The sequence below is a fragment of the Acipenser ruthenus genome, chromosome 14, assembly GCF_902713425.1.
Source record: "Acipenser ruthenus chromosome 14, fAciRut3.2 maternal haplotype, whole genome shotgun sequence".
In the NCBI taxonomy this organism is placed as follows: Eukaryota; Metazoa; Chordata; class Actinopteri; order Acipenseriformes; family Acipenseridae; genus Acipenser; species Acipenser ruthenus.
In genome coordinates, this window is record NC_081202.1 from 21,686,161 (window position 1) to 21,709,273 (window position 23,113).

The following is a 23,113-nucleotide window of genomic DNA, read 5'->3' on the forward strand; positions in this document are numbered from 1 at the left end:
GGACATAAGGAACACAAAGAATACCGTTTTCACAGAGAACTACAATATTTAGAAAAAATATATATTCTATTTGTATTTGCATGCACTGTTTTGATGATTCATGGTTATTTTAAAAGAAATTACTGTTATGTTGTATACTCCTATTATATCAAATTAGAGCAGAAAAAAATTGACTGATCAAAATAGGAGCCAAAGTATTTAAACAGCAACAAAACAAAAGCTTCAAACTTTAAAAAAATAGATAAATAAGTGGTCCAATATATTTTACTTCCAAAGTACATTATTTACAAAAATAGAGCTTGGGATTATTTCAATATATTCATGCTAATGAGTCTTTCCAGTAATACTAATTTAGTTTCAAGTTTTACATACAGTGGAGGTAGACACATTGACACATTTACAGCAAGTTCACTAAAACCAGGTATATTTGCCAGAGTTTTGTGTGTGCCTTTGAAGTAAACCAGCTGGGCTGGCTGCGCTTCAATCAAGACATGTGAGTAACTAGTCATTTCTGGGTCTCCTGGTTTAATATCTTCCCTTTTGTCATACCTACAACAGACATAAATACTGTCATTAATAACAACACCGACTGTTGGATTTGCATGCCTTTATCAATTGTTTTTAAAGATTTTTCTGCATTTATAGATGTAGTATAAACACATTTAATTTTGGCATATAAACATAATATACTGTATATTTCCTGACTATATAAATTTGGTATTATGAAGAGAATCATATTATATACAAACATTAGAATTCAACATAACCACAAATAGCAAATTAAATACAGTGGAGAGAATTATACATGATAGTAGCATAATACATGAAATAGTACATTAAATACAGTGGAAAGATCATAATACATGAAATACAGCAGCTAATAGCAGATATCAGGCTTAAAGATCATGGAAAGCAAGAGAGAACAGGTGGGGCTTGAGAGTTGATTTAAAGCGAGCAATGGTGGGAGCATCACGTACCAAAGCTGGGAGAGAGTTCCAAAGAGTCAGAGCCATAAAGCTAAACGACTGTTCTCCAAGTGTGGTGTACTTTTGCTTGGGGATAACAAGCAGGCCAGAGTTGGAGGACCTCAGCTTGCGGGCAGGGACATAGCGGGTCAGCAGGTTGAGGAGGTACTCGGGGCCTGTGTGATGAAGGGCATTGTAGGGGGGGGGGGGGGGTTATGTGATCACGTTTTTTACATCTGGTAATAATCCTGGCAGCGACATTCTGAATTTGCTACAGTCGGTTTATGGTGCGTGCTGGCAGACCACCATATAGAGAGTAGAGAGGAGACAAATGCATGACAAAGTATCTCCGCATCCGGGAGGGAAAGGTAGGGACGGACTTTGGAGATATTTCACAGATGGTAGAAGGAAGATTTGATCACGGAGGAGATGTGGGCATCAAAGGAGAGCTTGCTGTGAAGAAGTACACCAAGGCTTCATACTGTGGGTGAAGGCAGCAGCAGTTTCTGAGGTTCAGGGCAGCTATATTGAGATTCTTAAGTTGAGTTTTAGATCCTACTAGGAGTTGTTCAGATTTGTTAGTGTTCAGCTGAAGAAAACTGGCAGACATCCAGGCCTCGATGTCTTGAATACAAGCCGAGAGCCAGACCATGGCAGATGGGCTTGCAGGGTTGAGTTTTAAGTAGAGCTGGATGTTGTCAGCATAGGAGTGAAACATGAGGCTGTGTTGGCAGATGAGGTGACTCAAGGGAAGCATGTAGATATTGAAGAGATGGGGCACAAGAACAGATCCTGGGGGACCTCACAAGTGACCGGGTTTGCAACGCCACTGCATCCAGCATAGAAAACAGACTGCATGTGTCCGGATAGGTAAGAGGACATCCAGGAGATACAGGTTCCAGAGATTCCAGCATACTTCTGAAGGCGGTCAAGAAGAATGCCATGATCTATGGTGTCAAAAGCGGTTGTTAGGTCAAGGAGGACAAGCACAGAGGGAGCATCAGCATTGAGCAGGAGATCATTCACAATCCGGAGCAGAGTAGTTTCAGTAGTGTGATGCGGCCGGAAACCAGACTGTAGAGATGTTTCATCAGCTGACTGGCTACAGCCTTTTCAAATTTTTGAGAGAAAAGTGTTTTTGAGAGAAAAGGGAGATTGAAGATGGGATAGAAATTAGATAAGTCAGCTGGGTCGAGGGAGGGTTTTTTGAGTACCGGTGTAACTCGGGCAAGCTTAAGGGCAGCAGGAACCGAGCCAGAGTCCAGGGACAGGTTGAGTGTGCCTAATGGAGGAAGCAAGATCAGAAGCACAGAGACGGACAAGGGGGCATGTGGCAGTAGTTGATTTCAACAGTAGGCTGGAAAAATCAGCAATGGAGAGAGGAGAGAAGGAGGAGCATCAAGGTGGTCAAGTAGTAAACTGAGTTTGTGGTGGGATAGCGTAGAATAGATGTCGATTTAGTTCCGAAAGAAAGAGGAGAAATAATGACAGGTAAGACAGGAGGATGAACAGGAGTTGGATCTGTCAGTGGCTGGATGTAGGATTTGGTCAATTTTCTTAAAAGAGAACATTGGGTTTACCGTGTCTCATAGTTATGATTTCAAAGAAGTATTTCACCCTGGCCGCAGCAAGCGCACGCCTGTAGATCATGAGATGGTCGGTCCAGATCTCTCTGTGAACCGTTAGTCCAAGCTTGCGGCAGGCAGATATAAGCAATTGAAGTTCGAGGGGTATCATGGGCATCTTTTTTGACGGTTCTGGTTGTAAGCGGGGCAACCGTGTCAATGATATGAATAAGGGTGGCGTTAGAGGGTCACCCCATCATCAACAGAGGACAGGAGAGTACCAGTTAGAGGGGATGCAGAGACACATTCTGAGTTTCAGAGGATTCAGCAGATTCTTGGGACGGAAAGAAATAACAGTATCAGTAGCGGAGGAAGGAGCAGGGAGATTAATATTAGCAGTGATTAAGAAATGGTCAGAGAGAGAGATATCTGAGACGGAGAGATTGGAGATATCAATGCCCCTGGTGATGAGCAGATCCAGGGTGTGTCCTCGGGTGTGAGTGTGGGGCCGTTGACAGATTGAGAGAGTCCAAGACAGTCTAGAATCGTGTTGAAGTCGGTCACAATGGGGGAGGAAGGCAAGTCAACATGAATGTTGAAGTCACCTAGGACTAGGATTTTGTCAGTAGAAGTGCAGACGAGGGTGAGGGACATGGGAGAGGTGAGCTTGATGGCGAGATGCTCAAATGAAGAAAAGGCAGGCAAAGAAAGAACTGAGGAAGTGAGCACAGAATTTGCAGTAACAGCAGTGCCGCTGCCTCAGCCAGTGAGGCGAGGTTTGTCAAAGAGGGAATAGCCCTTTGGGGTGGCTAGATGCAGCGAGTGCATGTCGTTTACAGAGTGCCAGGTTTTAGCTAGACAGAGAATATCAAGATTGGTATTGGTTATATGTTATAAGACAAGGCTCAGAAAGGCTGACTTGATTGTCCCACAGCTTATTATAATGGTGAGACATCCTGGAAGAGATCGAGTCATCGGTGCTCAGGCACCGAAATTAGAGCGGTCCTCATGTCAGGGTTAAAAAAAGAAAAGACCAATAATTTAAGTGTACAACAGAGAAAAGGTAGCGAGACGAACTTGTCTCTTTTTTCCAGAGAGTAATATTATAACTCCCACTAAAAATTGAACGTGTTAGATTACCTCGTTATTGACATAAGTAATATTATTACAGTGACACATTAATTAAGAAGCATGATACCCCCAACAGTGATTATTATTATAATAAGAACATTATGTAATGGGAAATGTGGGAGAGTCAGGTAGTCGGGTAGTATTTGGAAAATGTAAACATTTTGACTGGATATCTATCACTAACCTAAAGTGCTGGATTTTAGCTCTGTTCATAGACTACCATAAAGATCAGAATTCTTTAGCAAATAATGCATGCATAGTACAAAGCGCTCTCTTATAGAATGTTGGTATTTGTTTGATATCAGTGTAATGCTATGTCTGAGTTTTTGTTTTCTTTCCCTCGATTTTATATTGTTTTGTGGCCAAATAAGGCAGGCTGCACTTGCGGTTCTTTAACACATCCTAAAAACTTCTTGTAAACCCAGTTTAAGAAAGCTGCATGATATCAGTAGTTGCACAAGGCCAAATTGGAACACTGACAAACATTTAAATATATTAATTAGGTCACTTAGATCATTTTTCTCCCTAAAAGGTAAACTTAAATTGCCTGAAAGGTACTACCAAAATAGCTTGCCAAAAACATGACTTATTTTCTATTTTTGCATGTAAACCAAGCCAAACTCATTCTTAATGATAGTTTATTTGTGCTTTAGCTTACCTCCAGTTATTGTTAAGCTCCAGAAAGCGTGAAACCCCAGTTTGTGCTGCAGCCCCACCGATGTGAACCGAAACATCTGGAATTAAATTGAATCGGCCTCAGAAGCAAACTAAATGGATATTACAACTCAAATTCTTGTACCGAGGCAGATTATCTGTCTTTTTTTTTTCTTTAGTCAACCCCACCCCCAGAGAAAATACCTGTAAGAATTTCAAACATTTAAGTTTCCTTTTCAGAACACTGCAGTCTCTCCTAATTAATGGTGACAGATTGTAATTGTATTTTAATTTTACTTAAAACTGTTGACCTTAAAACATGACAACAAATTAAAATGTGTCTTAATCACTGGAATATAGCTGTTGGGGAGAAACAAACCATAAAATAATACAGAAATACAAAATAAAATTGTACTAACCTGCAGTTGAAGGTAATACTTCATGTAGTTTGTCCATAGCTTTTCCACCAGGGTAATTAAAATGGGAGACATATAGTGATGTGCCAGAGTATGCAGTATTAACCATTAAATGGCCAATTACAACTAAAGTGCCTAGTTGATAAATCCAAGATTTGTGATAGTTATTTAATCTGCAATTCAAAACAGATATAACATTTAAATGGTAAGAATGCCAGTAAAGTATATTCATAAATATAATGGTTCACAGTAGCCTGTGGGTTTTATGCATGCAACATGCTGTGTATACAATACGACAAAATCCTGAAAATGTATTTAAAACTAGTAAAAATGTTCAAATACAAATCAAAATACCTTGATTGAACCTGTAATTATAGGGCCTACTTTTGAATATAGAAATTCAACTATAGAAATACAAGGATATGTTAATCTTAAGGATTAACATATCTCTCAAAACTACACATTTTAGGCTGAATTACTGAATGGAGGTACATGGCATGAAACATTTATGCTATTATTTTGTTAGCTACAAACACTAAAATAAAACAAATAATAGAATAGATCAATCTCTGATTTTCATCTTGTACAATGATGAATAAAAAACGTTTTGAAAAAATGCAAATACTTACATGTAAGAACAACCTTTTGCTGCTACTATGTTGAAGACTGGAACTGTGTATATTATAAAGCGCAACTCCTTGTGAGGCAGAAATGAATATAATAAAATAAATCCCACGGTTGGTAGAAGCAGAAGTCGTGTTCTCCTGTCCATTGCACCAAGAGGAACAAACAAAATAGTGCAGCCCAGTGCTCGGGGCAAAGCTGAATAGAAATACCACAGAAATGGAGAAGTCTGAAGAGAAGAGTCAAGGAAAGGCAAATAATTGTGTGTCTGAATAACAGTGGCAAACTTACCTTCTGTTCAATATGCAAAAGCTATATACACCTAATTCTACTAATGTATAATATAAATTCCACCCCTAGACATACATATCACATCCTCAGAGCCATACTGCTGTACCACACAGAGATTTAGCGAATACTGTATAGGGTGCTGTACGAAACATGAATGGGTCAAAGCATATATATATATATATATATATATATATATATATATATATATATATATATTCAAGAAAATTTAAAAAAAAAAAAGTAAAGGTTTTTTGGTTTTTTTTGGTGTAAACAAAAGGTTTAAATGATTAAAAAAAATATTTATTTCAGGGTGTTTCGTACAAAAGCCCTTCTACACAGCTGAAGGGTTTTTGTGTGAAGCATCCTGAAATAAATAATCTTTTTAATCATTTAAACCGTCCGTGTACATCCACAAAAAAAAATTTCATTAATTTTTTTCATTTTTTTGTACACTGTAGTTGTACCTCCTTTCAAACCTATCTATTTATTTATCTACCTATCTTTCTCTACACAGCAGCCTGGCTCTACATTCTGTGTGCAATGTCCTGTTTGCTTATTACATATCTGAAAGCTCCCACATGTTAGAAATATAAACTCTGGAGCTTACAAAATTAACCTCTTGATGAGATCTGAAAAATCAAAAGGATATTCCCCAGTTTGAGCTTTTATTCAAAACTGTGTTGTACCAAAGTACTTCTCCTTCAGGCCATATCAGCTGTTTCCAGAAAACAGAATCAACTGAAACTGTCAGGCCTAAAAAAATAAAAAAAGTGAATCTGTGAATACAAATCTAAAGTGTAACAAATTATGGTCCTAAGTGTTCCTCCATAATATTCTCATTTCTGGGACAATACAACCTAAAGAGACTTCTTAGCCTGGTAGACAGGCCTTCCAGTTTCTGTCTTCAGTCATGCAGATGGTTAGGGATATATTACCTTTGGTAACACAATGGTTTCAGTGGCTATAAAGCAGAACTTATTAATAAAAAGTCTACACCTTTAACCTGAGGAATAAAAAGAAAACAAAACTTATGACAGGAGACCTGTTTTTACTGGTAAAACTCCCTTCATGAACCGTTTCTGGTTTCAATGGCTGTGTTTGGTTGACAGGTCCTTTTGTAAGAGTAGGGTTCTTAACTTTGAGGTTCTAGTGTAAAAAAAGCTTGTGTGATATATTATACAATGAGTCACAATGCACTTACCAAGGCAGATTATACCAGCTGGAACTGTGTAGTAAAACAACTGTAAGACAGAAAGCCTTCTATTTATCAAAGACATCAGTAACATAAGGCCCAGGAATATGCAGAGTTCGGATCTGAATACAATGATTGCCAGGGCAGATAGACTGATAAAGATGCCATGCTTTTGTTGCAACCAAGCAGTAAAGGCCAGCAGAACTGTAATGATAAGAAAGGGTTACAAATATTAAATTAATAATCATAAGACTCAAGAGTTCATTAAGCAATACAGGTTACAATTACCCAACCATTTACGGCTATAAACTCACATAGTTTTTAAAGATATAACCATTTACTACTAATCATAAGAAGAACAAAAACTGGCAATCAGAATGTGGTCTTGCTACAGTAAAGCACCAGATGAATGTGTGCATTAGAGCAACATTCTGAAATTGGAAAAATGAGAACTGAAGAGCAAACCTTAGGTTCACCCTAGCTTTGCTGGTCCCTGTCTTTCATTAGCTAGCATGGTTTTACCTTATACTACTGAATGTTGAGTGAATATGAAACACAATGTTAAATAAAACATAAGATACCATACTGTACTTTTAAAAATCCACATGCAGTAAAACAAAAATGGTTTAACAGTACAAATGTATGTATTATATGCAGATAACCTCACCTATGGGCAAGGCAAACACATTTGGTAGTGTTCTTGTGCTATAAAACATCAGATGAAACTGAGTGATCGTAATGAAGCAGAATAAGGATGCCACTGTTGATCCAAAGAGCCTTCTAACTTCCTTCTGAAGTTTCCAGAGTGCATATGTCACACAAAGACCCAAACAGCCCCTCACTGTTTTAAAAGAGGAAAAACATTTTAAAATAGGATGAACAACGTTTGTTACTCACAAAGTAAATATATATATGTAAAATTGAGCTTTTCAAAGTTGTCAACTCACCACCACAACCTGCCATTATCTGTATTACACCCCAACTCTTTTCATCACACAGAAGTGATATTAGCAATCAGTGTTACCATTTCGACCTTTTGAAAGTTATTAAAGATAAAACTGCAACGTATTATTTATTACCTGTTATCTGCGAGTAAAACTTGGATGCTTCAAGAACTGAAAGGACATACACTACTGGTGAACACAGTGTTGAAATAAAAAGTGGTCCAAGAAATGTTCTTGGGACAACACCAGGAAATTCATTATGGTCATACTAAAAGAAAAAAAAAATGTAGTAATAGTTTGTACATGGTTACACACCACCCGCTCCTCCTCTTGTGACAGCCTTCAAGTTGTTATGGAAATCCACGCCTTCAAAAGCACACAGAATATATGTTGATTTTCTACACAAAGCTTGTTATGGGTTATCAGTAATCATACTGAAACACTCCCCGGTGGTATTCTAATGTAATAAAAACTCTTTCAGCAATAAGTAGCTTTAAAGAAAGATCATTCCTAGGATAACAAACTAAACACTATAAGTAAAGTATCCTATACTGAAGAATAAAAAATGGACATAGATATTCTGAGACCAGTTACAGTTAGCAATATTTAAAGTCTTTGAATACAGCTACACCAGAGCGCAAATACATTGTAACAAATTACGCTTCGCTTAATATGAACATGTCATAACAAACACAGGTTGAGAAACAGGATTTTAAATACGGTAGGTATTTTTTAATGACGGGTTGGCAAAGAACGCCTGCTTTTTAGTTTAATATATATTAATAATAATAATAATAATAATAATAATAATAATAATAATAATAATAATAATAATAATAAATCACATGTTGAATTACATACAATAATATCATATTTAATGCATGGATCGGGTTGGACACATTAATGACAGACCAAACACTATTAACATAATAATCAGTTCAAACCCATATTTGAATCCCAATCGATAACATGCAGCACCTCAAAGCTTAAGTGAATATGTTTTACTCCGTTCCATACCTTTTGTAAATCCAGTCTGTGGTAAAGAATGTCGTGCATGGCCTGTAAATTAAAACTCTCTTCTACCTTGGTGTAAGGGCATATCAATAAATGAACAAAAACTACAGAGATGATAAGAAAGAGCAGGGACTGTCCTGTGGAGTTTCTTTTCGCTGCCATGTTGCATGATCTTTCCAATCAGGTTCAAAGTTAAAAGGTAAAAGTTCTTAACAACGTAACCAGGGAAACAATAAACTCCCCTTCAGTGCACTTATTATTTTTTAACTTGCTTATATGACTACGACAACTCTGACACATATGTAAATATGTTCAAGGTTTGTTTTGTTTTTTTAAATGGCAGTTGTTTTTATTTATCACGTGTGGTTTTAACCACTATTGTGTTGATGTCGAGTCAGCCTAGCAGAATGCAATGTGTTGATACCGTTGTACTTGTAGGGATGTTTTATTCAGACTGCGGCAAATAGTACAGCTCTGCAATCAAAAACATTACAGACAATTAACTTCAGTTAATGAGGAAAGTATACTCCCTCTTTCGGTTTTAGTGTACTGTGTCTTTAAAATTTACACGCGAGTCATACATTGTCCCAGAGCGTGGCGAGGTCTAATTGGCTCTGCCTTTGATTGGCTGTCACAGTTTTCAAATCAGACGAAGCCACACAAGTAACATGAGGAATGTGTATACATGTGGGTTTCTTTTTGTTTTTTTTAAAACCGGTATGCTGCAAATCTGAATGAGTGTTTCTGAACGATATCGTTTTTAACATCTGGGGTTCTTCTGTCTGGATTTATGCATTGAGAAGAATCAAATAAGTCAGTATTGTATTTAAACCTGAATTTGTTATCCAAATACGTGTGTCTCCATTTTTAGTATACTAAGTGTTATTGTCACCGGTACACGAATCACTCCTTGTAAAAAATGCAATTTGTAAATATAGTAACGTTATTGGCACTTGGTGTAATTTTGCACAGTCCCTGTTTATTCGCTGGCGACTCAAAAACATCCTGTGCAACGTGCCGGACAATAGTTGACAACTTTGATAAGGTAAGTTTAAAGACATATATTTTTAAAACTATTTTTATGTTTGTAGTGTGGTGGTTAATTTTGTAGGGTCCAATTAACACTTTAAAAAAAAAAAAAAGATTTAGCCTGTACTTTTATTTGTCTCACAGAAAAAAACCCAGAAAATGTATTATCAATAATGTAATGTATATAAATAATGATATACAGATATAACTTGCATGTTCAATGGAATTTGAAAAATCCAATTACTTTAATCAAAAAATCGTTATTGTCTTTAATTCTGATAGTCAGTAGACATCGGGCACATTCACTTGTCACAGTTTTGTACACAACCCCAGTGGGTTCAGACAGGTCGGGGTATCCTTCCAGCCAAGGTGGTTTACTGGGTTTAATCGGGACTAATTATAAAATTGCGAAGAACATAAATTAGCAAACTGTCTGTTAAATACTGAAGATTGGGACTGGCAGTATTTCCTTTTTTGTTGTTGTTATTAAACTTGTATTTTTGTTCTAGGGTTTAGATAAAACAGCTAAAAAGAATTTTGGGGGAGGAAACACTGCCTGGGAGGAAAGAGCATTATCAAAATATGAAACTAGGTATTTTTATTTATTTATTTATTTATTTATTTATTTATTTATTTTTTTATTTTTTTATTTGTGAAAACGTTCAAATGTACAGTAATGTGTCCTTTAAAAAGTAACAGTTAACAGGAAGGTGACAGAGTAATGTACTTGGGTGGGTCAGCAGGTATGCTAAGTTTGTTTGTTAGGTCACACTAGTGGGAAGGACAATCTTGCCTGTTGGTGTAACAATGCCTATTTAAAACAATTAAATTAAAGTGTTTTAAAAAAGTTAATGATTTCTGTTCTCAATGTTTGTTTCCATTTTCTGTTAAGTGAGATTCGTCTAGTGGAGATCCTTGAAAACCTCTGTGACAGCAGCAGCTTTGAATGTAACCACATGGTAGAAGAACATGAAGAGCAATTTGAAAACTGGTGGTTCAAAAAGTTAGTGGGGTTTGTCTGTCTCTTTGGTTATAATTTCCAGTTGCTGTACTTTGCGAAAATGCATATAGTGAGTGTACCGTTTACATAAAAAAAAGTAGTAATATGTATGCAAGTATGCATTCAGGTTACAAGTAAAATGCAGTAATCCTTCCTGCTGTTTGGGTGGTTTGCACTTTTTTCAGGGGAGAGGTGAAATAAAGGCAAGACATGTTAGTGGGGTGGAGACTTTATTTTGGGGAATAAAATCTGATGGGGGGAAAAAAACCTTACAGATTTCACATGGCATGACAGTCATGAGTATGTATTATTAATAATATTATTTATTTACATATTTATTTACTTATTTATTTTTACTTTCCTGTATTCATTTTTTTCTTATTACAGGAAGGATAAATACCCAGACCTTTTTAAATGGTTCTGCATAGACAATATTGAAGTGTGTTGTCCTCCAGGAACCTTTGGTCCTGACTGCAACGGTGATGATATTTTATTTATTTATTTATTTATTACTGACATTAGCAAGGAAGCAAATCTGATTTTAATCATTTAATTTATGTAAATAGGCTTTCCTTTCCATAGCTGAGTAATTTCTCATGCAGAATGTATTTTGCAATGTATACAAGCTGCATCTCACTTATGCCATTTGGTTTCAGGCGCAATGGAAAAGAGGCCTGATATGACTTTAAAGTGGTGCTTGAGTATTGGTTCAAAAAATGGGGACCTCTTACGCTGCTCTTGTCGGTCCGTCTGTGCCATTCTACATATTGAACACAATACCTGCCTTGATTCTGCATCGCTCTTCCCCAGACTTGTATCATCCACTGTTGGCCTCCTATAGACGTTTCGGATTGCATTTGGCTATAATCTCTTAAAAGGCATTACATCATCACTTTGAGCTGCACTGAGGCTTGAGATCTGTTCTCCAAATCCTTGCAGGATGAGCGAATTAAAGAAAAAAAAAAAAGCTGCTACACACCAGACGCGATGCAATTTTTCATTGGGCGACAAGATACTTTCGCATCGATATGACCATACGCACCTGAAGCGTCACAGATGCGATGCAACAAATTTGAAAACTTCCAGATCTATAAAACTATTAAAAATTGCTGTTGACAAAACTATGATCAAGACTGGTACGTATTCGTCAACATGCTGTGGAAATTGAGTCTCCGAGTCTCCTCTGATGGTATTTCAACATATAAATTATACATACCAGGCTTATCCAGTTCCTTTTGAAATTGACTCATAAAGCTCTGGGTATTTTTCCATGGCAAGATTATATTTTTTCCTTCGTAAATTTGGATACTGCTTCACCCTGGTGGACACCGTGCATTGAAGCTGTTGTCGCACAAAGAAATCGCAAAAAATAGGATTCAATCTTGTTTATTTTGCGTTGCTCCAGCGTCTCGCTGGTGTCACCCCCGTGTTGCCTGTGGTGTGAAAGATACTTAAAGTATGGGTTTTATTAATTTTGTCGCATCACTGCACATTTGTTTGTCTCATCGTGTCTGGTGTGTCGGGATCTTTTTAAACATGTCTTTCCAGAAATTGGTAAAGTACTTTACGTAACTTCTAATTTACACATAACTTTTCAAATGTTGGTTGTATAAGTTTGCGTTCACGTACCTTGAGTTACTTTGAAGTAATTATTTCCCCAAGTAAAATATGCCCCTGCATGAATATTTATTAATCTTTGCACATTCATTCCAATTACCGTTCCGGGTCTACCTCACTGTGGGATGTCAGTGATTTACATTGAGTTGTATTTTTAAAGTTCCATCTGTTTTTTGTCATTAAACCAAACTGATTCCTATGCTATTGATCTAGAGTAAATCACCCTTGCTAGACTGAAGACGGTAAAAGACAAAACTTCGTAGTTTATGTTTTTAAACAGTGGAATTTCTGTTTTCAATTACTTTGTGTACAGGTAAGTAAACATATGTTTTTATTGGCACACAGGAGAAACAAAAATAGGGATACATTTACAAAGCATTCACCCAGACGGCCTTGGTACCATTACATAAAAGGAGACTGAGTGGTCCTGTGGTTAAAGAAACAGGCTTGTAACCAGGAGGTCCCCGGTTCAAATCCCAGCTCAGACACTGACTCATTGTGTGACCCTGAGCAAGTCACTGAGCAACCTCCTTGTGCTCTGTTGTAAGTGACTCTGCAGCTGATGCATACTTCACACACCCTAGTCTCATACCTTGTAAAGCGCTTTGTGATGGTGGTCCATTATGAAAGGCGCTATATAAAATTAAAAATTATTGTTATTATAATGTCATAGTGAGATTTCTGAGTGAAAGCTGTTTATTGTCTGTGAGATCGCTAATAAGCCTGACTAATTGGTTTCTGCCATTATATTAGCACCTGTATTAACTGCTCCTTTTGTTTATTATACTGTTATGCGCTGAGTAAAAATATATATTCAACAGTAGATCCTACACCCTTAATTAAAATGCTTTGTTACGGATTTACTTTCAATAATAGCATGCTTACTGTGTTGTAAATTGTATTTTGAAAGCACTTGCAGATTAACAATCAATCAATAAATAAATAAATAAATAAGGCTCTACATAGTGATCATGACAACTGCCAAGTTATTTATTAAAAAAATATAACTTTGAGGTACTATCTGATTTGTGAGTACCCTTTGAATGTGGCTTCACTGGTTCAGTAGTACAAAAATCACTGATGCCTCACAAGGAACAGTTCCTAAGGTGATAACCCTGGATATCCAGTTTTGCAAGTTGGTTTTCCACCCCCACACTTCTCAAAGACACAGAGGCTGTCGTCTCATTGAGTAAGTGCCAACCAGACCGGTGATAATATAGGCCTACACCCTATTGATAGTGTTGTGGCAGGAGTTATCATTTTTTGTAGACTTTGTTTTTAAATGATTGTGTTTTTGTTTTGTTATTTTGTCATTTTAGCTTGTGTTGGAGGGTCTGAGAGGCCATGTCATGACAATGGTGACTGTGATGGTGACGGCACTAGAAGAGGGGATGGGAAATGTCGGTGTAATAAAGGATACAAAGGAGATTTCTGTTTAGAATGTGATGATGGATATTTTAATAAAGAAAGAAATGACACGTTCTCTCTGTGCACAGGTAAATAAATATATAGCTACATCACAAATTCATCAATGCAAGTGTTGGGTGATACCTGGTTATAAAGAATAATGGTCAATGATTTCAAAATGATAGGACCGTTATAAATTAACTGGTATTCAAATGTGCAGATTACTTCTGAACACATTATCACAAGACATGTTTTTTGCACCTACTCGATAACATGTTCCCAGGCTGTAGAGTGGCCTCCTTGCTCACCAGACCTGTTTAGGAACCAAACGACCTTGGATTACGTCTTGTGTGGCTACTTGGAGTCGGTGGCATGCACATGATACCCAACATTTAAGTTTTCTGTAACTTGACAACTTGTATTGATGGACAAGGAATTGCTTATAGTGTTTACAATTCCATTAATTTACCTACAGAATGTCATGAGTCTTGCCAAACCTGCTCTGGCCCAACTAACAAGGATTGCAATGAATGCAAAAGTGGCTGGGTACAGGATGATGAAAAAGCATGCAATGGTAAGTTGGGAATCGTCTTGTACAATTGACGTACAGTTCCGTCAAATTATCACTTATATTGTTGTACCTTTTACATGGTTATGTTACACAAAAAGAAAAAGGGGAAAAAGTGCCTGAAAAAGTGTCAAGTTCAAGGCCACCTGGTGCACCAGTTTGAATCATTAACATCTAATTGATGGAAGAAATATACCAGTGAGAAATAACAAGAACAATACATTAAGATATCAGTTATTTAATGCCCATACCAAGTTCATCTTTAGTTGTTTCTCTTTGTATTCTTGTAATTGGAAACTATGGGCCACTTTATATAAAGGTCTAAATTTGAAAGTAATGTAAGCGTGTGTGCCGTAATTGTATTAATGAAGTTAAAGAAAGCAGTGGTCATTAATACAAATTATAATTAGACCATACTGGCAGCTTAAGTTACGTTGTTGTTGATTTGTAGAACTGAGAGTTACCCTTGTTGAATAATATTTGCAATATTTTTGGTTTCAAGACATAGATGAATGTGCAAATGAGACATCTCCTTGTAAAGAAAACCAGTATTGCCACAATAAAGAAGGCTCCTACTCCTGCAAAGGTTAGTTTTAGAGGACCTGTTAAAAAGCAGTTTCAAGATATCGCTTTTTTAAACTTGTTAAAATAAATCCATAAGGACCATGGTACAATTCCATAGAGCTTTGCCTCATGATGTACCCCAGATATGCAAAAGGATGTCCACCCTAAACAGGGCATCTTATTGGTAGTTTACCTGATTCACCCATGTCACCCCAAGTGGTTCACACTGAGCATATTGTATAGCATGGCTTTTCAGTTCTGTCCCCATTTCACATAGGGAGTGGGTAAATTATGGAAACATACCACGGTCCTTTTAATTCTGTAGTTTTCAGCATTATTATAATGATAATATGTTTAAAACAGGGAATGGTATAAAAACAAAAAGATTATTTAAACATACCTGCTAGAGAATGATTAAATTGTTTGCATAGGCTGATTGTTTATTGCTCCTAGCCTGTGATGCTGCGTGTACAAGTTGTTCTGGGGAGGGTCCTGAAAAATGCACAGGCTGTTCATCTGGATACACTGAGGAAGATGGAAAGTGTACAGGTGAGAGCATTAAGACAATCGTATAACCACACGCTTTTTGCCTAACTAAGTTGGCAGTTTGACATAGCAGCCTGACATTTAAATGTGTATAATTATTTATTAAGCATCCCTGTTAGGGGCTTTGGCCACTTAAGAACTTGGCCCTTGTTTTAATATAATCACCAATTGTGATTTTATGTAAACTTCTTGGGCAACATTTAAGAGCCCTTCACTTTGACCTGTGATATTACAAGGCTGCCATATTGGGGTCATGTAACCTTTTTGGTTTCCAGTTGGTAGAGACCCAGCACTTTTATATATTGTGATATTGGCATCATGCTCTAACAACTATTCTGTGGTTCTCTCGATTAAGTTTTCTTGTACATGAACCCTGCAGACAGTGCACTTTGAGTTCTTTGTTTTATTGTTTACAAAAACACCCATTTCTAGTTGAAATTATATATACCAGTAGCTGTTATATCATCTGGGTTATCATTAGGAAATATATTCCTAATCTGACAGTGTTTAGGAAATATATACCTACCAAAGAGCAGCTTCTCTCCTGTTTTTAAAGGTCTTAATATTTCTTCAATATAAGTAAATGCTATAAATATCTCTGTGTTTGGAAGTGATACTGACATTTACTGTATTTTCAGATGTAAATGAATGCAGCCTCCCTGACAAATCATGCTTGCGTGAAAATGAGGACTGTGTTAACACCAAAGGTAGCTTCAAATGTGTTTGCTCTCAAGGCTTTGAAGACAAAGATGGAGCCTGCATAACAACTGATGAAACAGGTAAACCTGGCTTACTTGGAAGTGGGCTTATGTTAGAGTCCTACGTGGGTCCTATTTTTACGACCCGGACCCAACCCGAACCCACAACACCATCTTCTTACCCGTGACCCGACCCGCTTTAAGACCTGCAACCCGACCCGAACCCGCAAGTGTTTGTCCTTTACCTACTGCCTGTTTCAACTGACTCACACTCACATTCACATTCACACACAGATATCTCTTCCATTCTCCACATAATTAGTTTACACAATAAGCTATACAGCGTGTTAGCTTTCTCTAGTGGTCTGGATATATTTTAATATTGTAACATATTTAACTATCTTTACTTACTTTACTATAAATTACCTGTCTATTCCTTCATGCCACCAGTTGAAAGGGAGCTACACCTGTGCTTTCGCAGAGATGATGTACCAGTTTTGTGGCTGTCGTTTACAAAAACATAATGACAGGTTTTACAAGCAACGGATCCAGTCACATGTTTATTTTCATTCGCTATGATTCCAAAATATTTCCACACTTCTGATTTACCTCTCGAACTACATGATATACACCCGGCGCTATCTTTTGTTTCACTTCGTTCACAAACATTTTTTATCTCACCAAGCATACGTGATAAAAAGATCTTGTGATGTATCAAACAAGTGAACACTGCTTAGTCAGCTGACTCCTCCCTAATCGCCTCCTGCTTTAGTGCAGGAAATACTGGTGCATTTTACCTTCTAATATGTTATTTGGGAAAGGGTTACAGACGAGTACGCTGAAAGGATAGAAAACGTTTTTGGGGATTCAAATTCAGACCCGAAAATTTATTTTTGGACCTGAACCGCAAACCGTGAAAGTTCACATTCCGACCTGAACCCGAACCGCTTTTGCGGGTCAACCGCTGGTACCCAACCCGATGCAGGACTCTAGCTCATGTACTTTAACAATCCAAGGTGCAACCACCCTATGAAATCCTAAGTTCTATTACAAGGCTGTGTGGTCCAGTGGTTAAAGGAAAGGGCTTGTAACCAGGAGGTCCCCGGTTCCAATCCCGACTCACTCACTGTGTGACCCTGAGTAAGTCACTCCTTGTGCTCCGTCTTTCAGGTGAGACGTTGTTGTAAGGGACTCTGCAGCTGATGCACAGTTCAGACACCTTAGTCTCTTAAGTCACCTTGGATAAAGGCGTCTGGTAAATAAACTAATAATAATGATAACATTGGTGCCTTAAACTGGTTTCTTTAACAGTAAAGAAACCTGTTTTATTTTTGCAGTTCTGTATATGTTTTTATTATGTTAACAGAAATGTATTTACCCGTATTCTAATTGCATGAAGACATTTCAGAAGTGGAATCAATTTATAAAAATAAAGTGTGAGTGCTAACTAAGGTTTTAAAACCTATTTTCTTACTAGCAATATGGTCCCTTCATTCTTTCGTGGAACATTTATTGGTTCTTTGCATGTATTTATTTATACTTCAATGTGGAATGTGCAGATATTGAAGTTGCAGCAGCTTCTTGATACCTGACCACTTAAAGAGTAAGTAGCAGTGTTCTGAAAAATATAGAATTACACATCCCCACATGTTGTTGTTGTTGTTGTTGTTGTTGCTACAACTGTTTAAATAATGTACCTGTAATTATTCTTTCCATTAACATCCTGAGAACTCTTTACACTTAAACTTTTAAAGTCTGTTTCAAAGCTGTTTTCAAAATGTCCTTTCTAACAAAGGATTATTGCCCACATTGTAAGGAACAGAAAAGCCAGAGCACTTTTGTATGGTATTATTATTATTATTATTATTATTATTATTATATATATATATATATATATATATATATATATATATATATATATATATATATATATATATATATATATATATATATTTTTTTTTTTATATAATCGCTGTTCCTGCTGGGATTTAGAGGACAGAGCTGAAACCCCAGTGCACTAGAGCGGACATTTTGTAAAGAGCTTTGAAACACTTTAAAGTTATAAGTGTAAAAAGAAAAAGTTGTCAGGATGTTAACAATGAAAAGAAAAATGTCAGGTACATTATTTAAACAGTTGTAGCAACACATGGGGATGTGCAATGCTATATTTTTTGGAACCCTGCCACTTACTCTTTAAGGCTGCTGCACACCAGACTCTTTTAATGGATCCACAGGGATCAGTATTAGGTCCTCTGCTATTCCTAATCTACATTAATGATTTAGATTCTGGTATAGTAAGCAAACTTGTTAAATTTGCAGACACAAAAATAGGAGGAGTGGCGAACACTGTTGCAGCAGCAAAGGTCATTCAAAATGATCTAGACAGCATTCAGAACTGGGCAGACACATGGCAAATGACATTTAATAGAGAAAAGTGTAAAGTATTGCATGCAGGCAATAAAAATGTGCATTATAAATATCATATGGGAGATACTGAAATTGAAGAAGGGAACTATGAAAATGAAATGTCTTCATCTAGACAATGTGGGGAAGCTATAAAAAAGGCCAACAAGATGCTCGAATATATTGTGAGAAGTGTTGAATTTAAATCAAGGGAAGTAATGTTAAAACTTTACAATGCATTAGTAAGACCTCACCTAGAATTTTGTGTTCAGTTCTGGTCACCTCGTTACAAAAAGGATATTGCTGCTCTAGAAAGAGTGCAAAGAAGAGCGACCAGAATTCTCCCGGGTTTAAAAGGCATGTCGTATGCAGACAGGCTAAAAGAATTGAATCTATGCAGTCTTGAACAAAGAAGACTACGCGGTGATCTGATTCAAACATTCAAAATCCTAAAAGGTATAGACAATGTCGACCCAGGGGACTTTTTTTGACCTGAAAAAAGAAACAAGGACCAGGGGTCACAAATGGCACTTTTTTACACAGAGAATTGTGAGGGTCTGGAACTAACTCCCCAGTAATGTTGTTGAAGCTGACACCCTGGGATCCTTCAAGAAGCTGCTTGATGAGATTCTGGGATCAATAAGCTACTAACAACCAAACGAGCAAGATGGGCTGAATGGCCTCCTCTCGTTTGTAAACTTTCTTATGTTCTTAATGGGATGAATTTCAAACTCACTCCTGTGGTCGAGCTGTTATCAGTGTGACCTGTGACCTACAACAAAGGTACCAGGATAAAGCAGTTTTATTTATAGGGTTGTATTTTTCCATTATACAAGACTTAAACACTTGTCAATGTGTATTTCAGATTTTTTTTTTAGCAATTGTTGAAAAAACAAATATAATAAAATATGCAAATATAATATTATCAGTCTTGCACATTTAACCTTGTAATTGCAATAAGACTTTTGCATTTTGTTTTTAATTTTACAGAGGAAAACATGGAAGATGAGGATTCTTCAGAAACTGTATCACCTGACAATGTGCATGAGGACCTATAACGTTTTTTTTAATCTTTGCTGCTCTGTAACCACTTCATTTAAATTATTTGAATTGTGTCATCAACTTGACTGCACTATCTGGACAAATGTTTATAACTGAAATATCTGGGGAAACAAACAGCTTACATTGAGATTAATAGAATTAAATGTGGCCAACCATATGGATTTTTAATTGATTACATTGTTTTTGTGTGTTCCAAATGCACTTATTTTTGTAAAAGGGATGTCCTTTTTGGAGAAAAATAAATTAAATCTTAAATGTATTTTTTTTCACAGTAGAAATATATGCGATTATTGCTTATGGTTGAAGTAATTAATAAAAGGGTTAAATAATACTGTTTCACATGTCCTGTCCATATTTTAAATTCCAAAAGGGGAGTTAATGTGTTAGTCTAGGCAGCATTCTCAAGAAATGTGATGCAAGAGATAAATCATGTAACAAGCTGGCAACAGGTGTTTCTAGGGTAATTTGACCCTGCTGATTATGAAAATCTCTGTTGCCAAGCTGGACTTTTGGCCTGAAGTACAGAATTCAAGATGGTCCCCAAATAAACTTTGATTTCTCTGGTTCTAGATCAGCTAGAGTTGAAATTGCAAAACTTTTTATGCAGTTATTGTGGTCAAGACATTCAATGGAATATGTTTTGTAAGTGTAGGAATGTCCAAAACTAAAATTTACTAAATGGTAACCATGACAATTGTGCTTTTCTGCACTGGCTTGTCTTGCAAGAACATGAAATCACATCAATGCAGGCATCAGGAACAGCATTCAAAATTGTCAGAATAAGGGCCAGTTTTCCTGCAGCATCAAGTTTCCACCCCGAGTCAGCTGGTGCAGGAAGTTCCATTTCAGCATGGTGAGGATTCTCCCATATGGCTGCTTGGTAGTGTGACCTCATTTATGTGCTGTTGCAGTGCATCACTTGTTGGGGGCAGAGATTCTGTGTGTTTTTTTTTTTTTTTTTGTCTTGGCAAACAGTGTGACAGACAGAGTCCACATTTGTAACCTGTGATCCGACCCTGTAAAGCTTCACAACAGACTTTTCAGCACTATGCACTGCATTTTCAGTCAGAGGAAACTTCCCTAATTCGGAAAGCAGCTCAGCATGGCTTGAGAATACGTTCCACCCTGCACGCTTGCTGTTTGCAAGGTAAGATGTCGCATCACATCCTGTGAGTGCATGAAATGCAAGCAAATTGGACTTCAGCATTGGTGGCAACTGATCACATGTGTGAACTGGGACAAACTTCCTCCTCTTTGATGTTCCAGCCATCATCCACAGTTTTGTGCACTGCATGTTCTCAAAGTGATGAATCAGAAGCAGGAATACATCAGTGTCCCGAGCCTAAACCACTACTGTATCGAAGCTGCTGTTGACTGCATGCAGTACCATTAGAGTGTCCGCCTTTTCATGTGATGCTTGCAATGGTTTCACATCTGTTGATGGATTGGTTGATACCACTTCTCTCTCGTCTTTGAAACCTCTAGCAGCACCAACTTCAAGGTTGGGATAATTGTATGAAATAAGCAGAGAGTGCAGAGAGGGAGTGAGCAAGATCTGCCTTGTTCTCTGGCAATGCCAAAGAGTTTGTCCAGTTCTTTGGCAGTGGCACGTCTCTGTTCTCAATGACACGCCTTATTGATCGGGATGTCTTTGAGCGCTTCTTGTGTGTTCTGGCTTTGATTGATTTTTTCCCAATTAACTGTCAAACACAACATCAACTCTGTTTTATGTTGAGCCAGCTTGTTTTACTGGTTCCACAAAAAATGTCAGCGAGGTTGCCAAATGTAGTTGCATTTGCAGGTTGTAGGTTATGCAAAATTGATTTTTTAGACATTGCTACGGTTTCAAAACATGCACCATTGTTTTGTTTGACCTCAATAACCCTGTAAAAAGTTTTGAAATTTCTTGTTTAGAAAAATAAATGTTACAATTTATTAATTTTCATACATTTTTTTCAGTTTCCTTCCCAATATTTTGTTACCATTTTGTAAATTATAAATTTTGGACATTCTTACACTTACATATTCTATTGAATGTTTAGACATCAATAACCCCATAACAAATTTTGAAATTTCAACTCTAGCTGATCTAGAACCAGATTAATCAAAGTTTATTTATTTGATGGCCATCTTGAATTCTGAGCTTCAGGCCAAAAATCCGGCTTGGCAACAGGGGTTTTCATAATCAGCAGGGTCAAATTACCCTAGAAACATCTGTTGCCAGCTTGTTACATGATTTGCCTCTTGCATTAATTTCTAGGCCATTTTTAGAAAATTCTGACTAGACTATATATGCAGTTCCCAGCAGTGCCCACATGATGGTGCAATATACCAAAGAACAAGAACAAGAACACTATAGTGTGGTACTATTTCATTAGCACTATAATGGGAAGGAAAAACAACATACTTGAAGGCCAGCAAGTACAGTACTTTTTAAAAACTGAACCCCTTCTATGAATTTTTCAGCTCAAGTACCCCTTACAATTTTTGCGTTACTGAATGGTACCACAGTTGCAATAAAAAGCAGAATAATCTGATTATCAAAGTAATTTATTCCTGTTTATTTAATATATAATTTGTGTTAAAATAGTTTGGGACTCACAAACTGCTGGTTTAGGACAAAACTCGGTATAACTTTCTGTCGCTTTGCGCTTTCTGTAGACTTGTGTTTTCTTCCTTCGTTTTTCTTTTTAAGTAAGAAATGTATCCATTTTTTACTCGAGAAACGATACACAGAATAATCTGGAAATACTCTATAAAACACCGCAAACAAATTCAACCAGCCGCTATCAATGTTACTGAAAAGCAGTCATGCCTAATAAATAAAACAAAAACTGTTAAAGTATGACTAATGTGATTATTATTTATGTTTGCCAGAGCATTTATATTGGTAAAAATAAATAAATTCAAGATCATTATTTTCTTTTACTTACATTTCTTACAGTTGTCCTGCATACCCCCTATGACCTACCCCCTACCTGCTGTAGATAAATACTGGAGCTTTGTTGTCTGATAGTACCCAGACTTGTGATGTACTACTGACAACTCTCCATGCACCACACTATCCTGGTAAAGTATGACACCCATGAACTGCATTCTGGGCCTGTTCTGTTTAGGCCCTATTGGGTAAGCTTCCCTGATGTCTTCTGGGAAGGTGATCCCAACCTCCAATACTGGTAATGTGTATTTTTCGATACCCCAATAGATCTGTCAACAAAATTATTTTAGTAATTGTAAGCACAACCACAGGGTATTGTTTTACCTTAACATTTTTCAGTAATGTGTATAATACATTAAGTTTGTACCGGTGGAAGAAATCATTAAAGTTGAAGGGAACCAATTTTGTGACACAGATTTTCAAACATCTAGCAGCTGTTACTAATATATACTAGACTTGAGGATTTTTTTTTTCTGAAAGTGTTA

The 23,113-nt window shown here is 36.9% G+C and overlaps 2 protein-coding genes across 4 annotated transcripts; one reads left to right on the top strand and one right to left on the bottom strand.

The window, feature by feature from the left end:
- Positions 1-4: 4 nt before the first annotated feature.
- Positions 5-9,250, bottom strand: LOC117968879 (dol-P-Man:Man(7)GlcNAc(2)-PP-Dol alpha-1,6-mannosyltransferase-like). Of its 3 annotated transcripts, none has more exons than XM_058986111.1 (9): positions 8,800-9,244; positions 7,918-8,050; positions 7,506-7,679; positions 6,848-7,042; positions 6,295-6,399; positions 5,361-5,583; positions 4,735-4,904; positions 4,320-4,395; positions 5-549 (listed from the first exon to the last, which is right to left on the bottom strand). In XM_058986111.1, the coding sequence occupies exons 1-9, from the start codon at positions 8,956-8,958 to the stop codon at positions 306-308; spliced, it is 1,479 nt and encodes a 492-aa protein (XP_058842094.1). In that variant the 5' UTR covers positions 8,959-9,244; the 3' UTR covers positions 5-305. The 3 variants fall into 3 exon arrangements, with proteins under 3 accessions (XP_058842094.1, XP_058842096.1, XP_058842095.1); XM_058986112.1 differs by lacking the exon at positions 5-549 and adding an exon at positions 556-1,912 and having other exon boundaries at positions 8,800-9,248; XM_058986113.1 differs by lacking the exon at positions 4,320-4,395 and having other exon boundaries at positions 371-549; positions 8,800-9,250.
- A 162-nt stretch (positions 9,251-9,412) lies between these two features.
- LOC117419505 (cysteine-rich with EGF-like domain protein 2-A) lies at positions 9,413-21,628 on the top strand. Its single transcript, XM_034032294.2, has 10 exons — positions 9,413-9,841; positions 10,335-10,417; positions 10,718-10,828; positions 11,213-11,304; positions 13,762-13,938; positions 14,325-14,423; positions 14,920-15,003; positions 15,435-15,530; positions 16,166-16,306; positions 19,619-21,628. The coding sequence occupies exons 1-10, from the start codon at positions 9,716-9,718 to the stop codon at positions 19,684-19,686; spliced, it is 1,077 nt and encodes a 358-aa protein (XP_033888185.1). The 5' UTR covers positions 9,413-9,715; the 3' UTR covers positions 19,687-21,628.
- Positions 21,629-23,113: the final 1,485 nt, after the last annotated feature.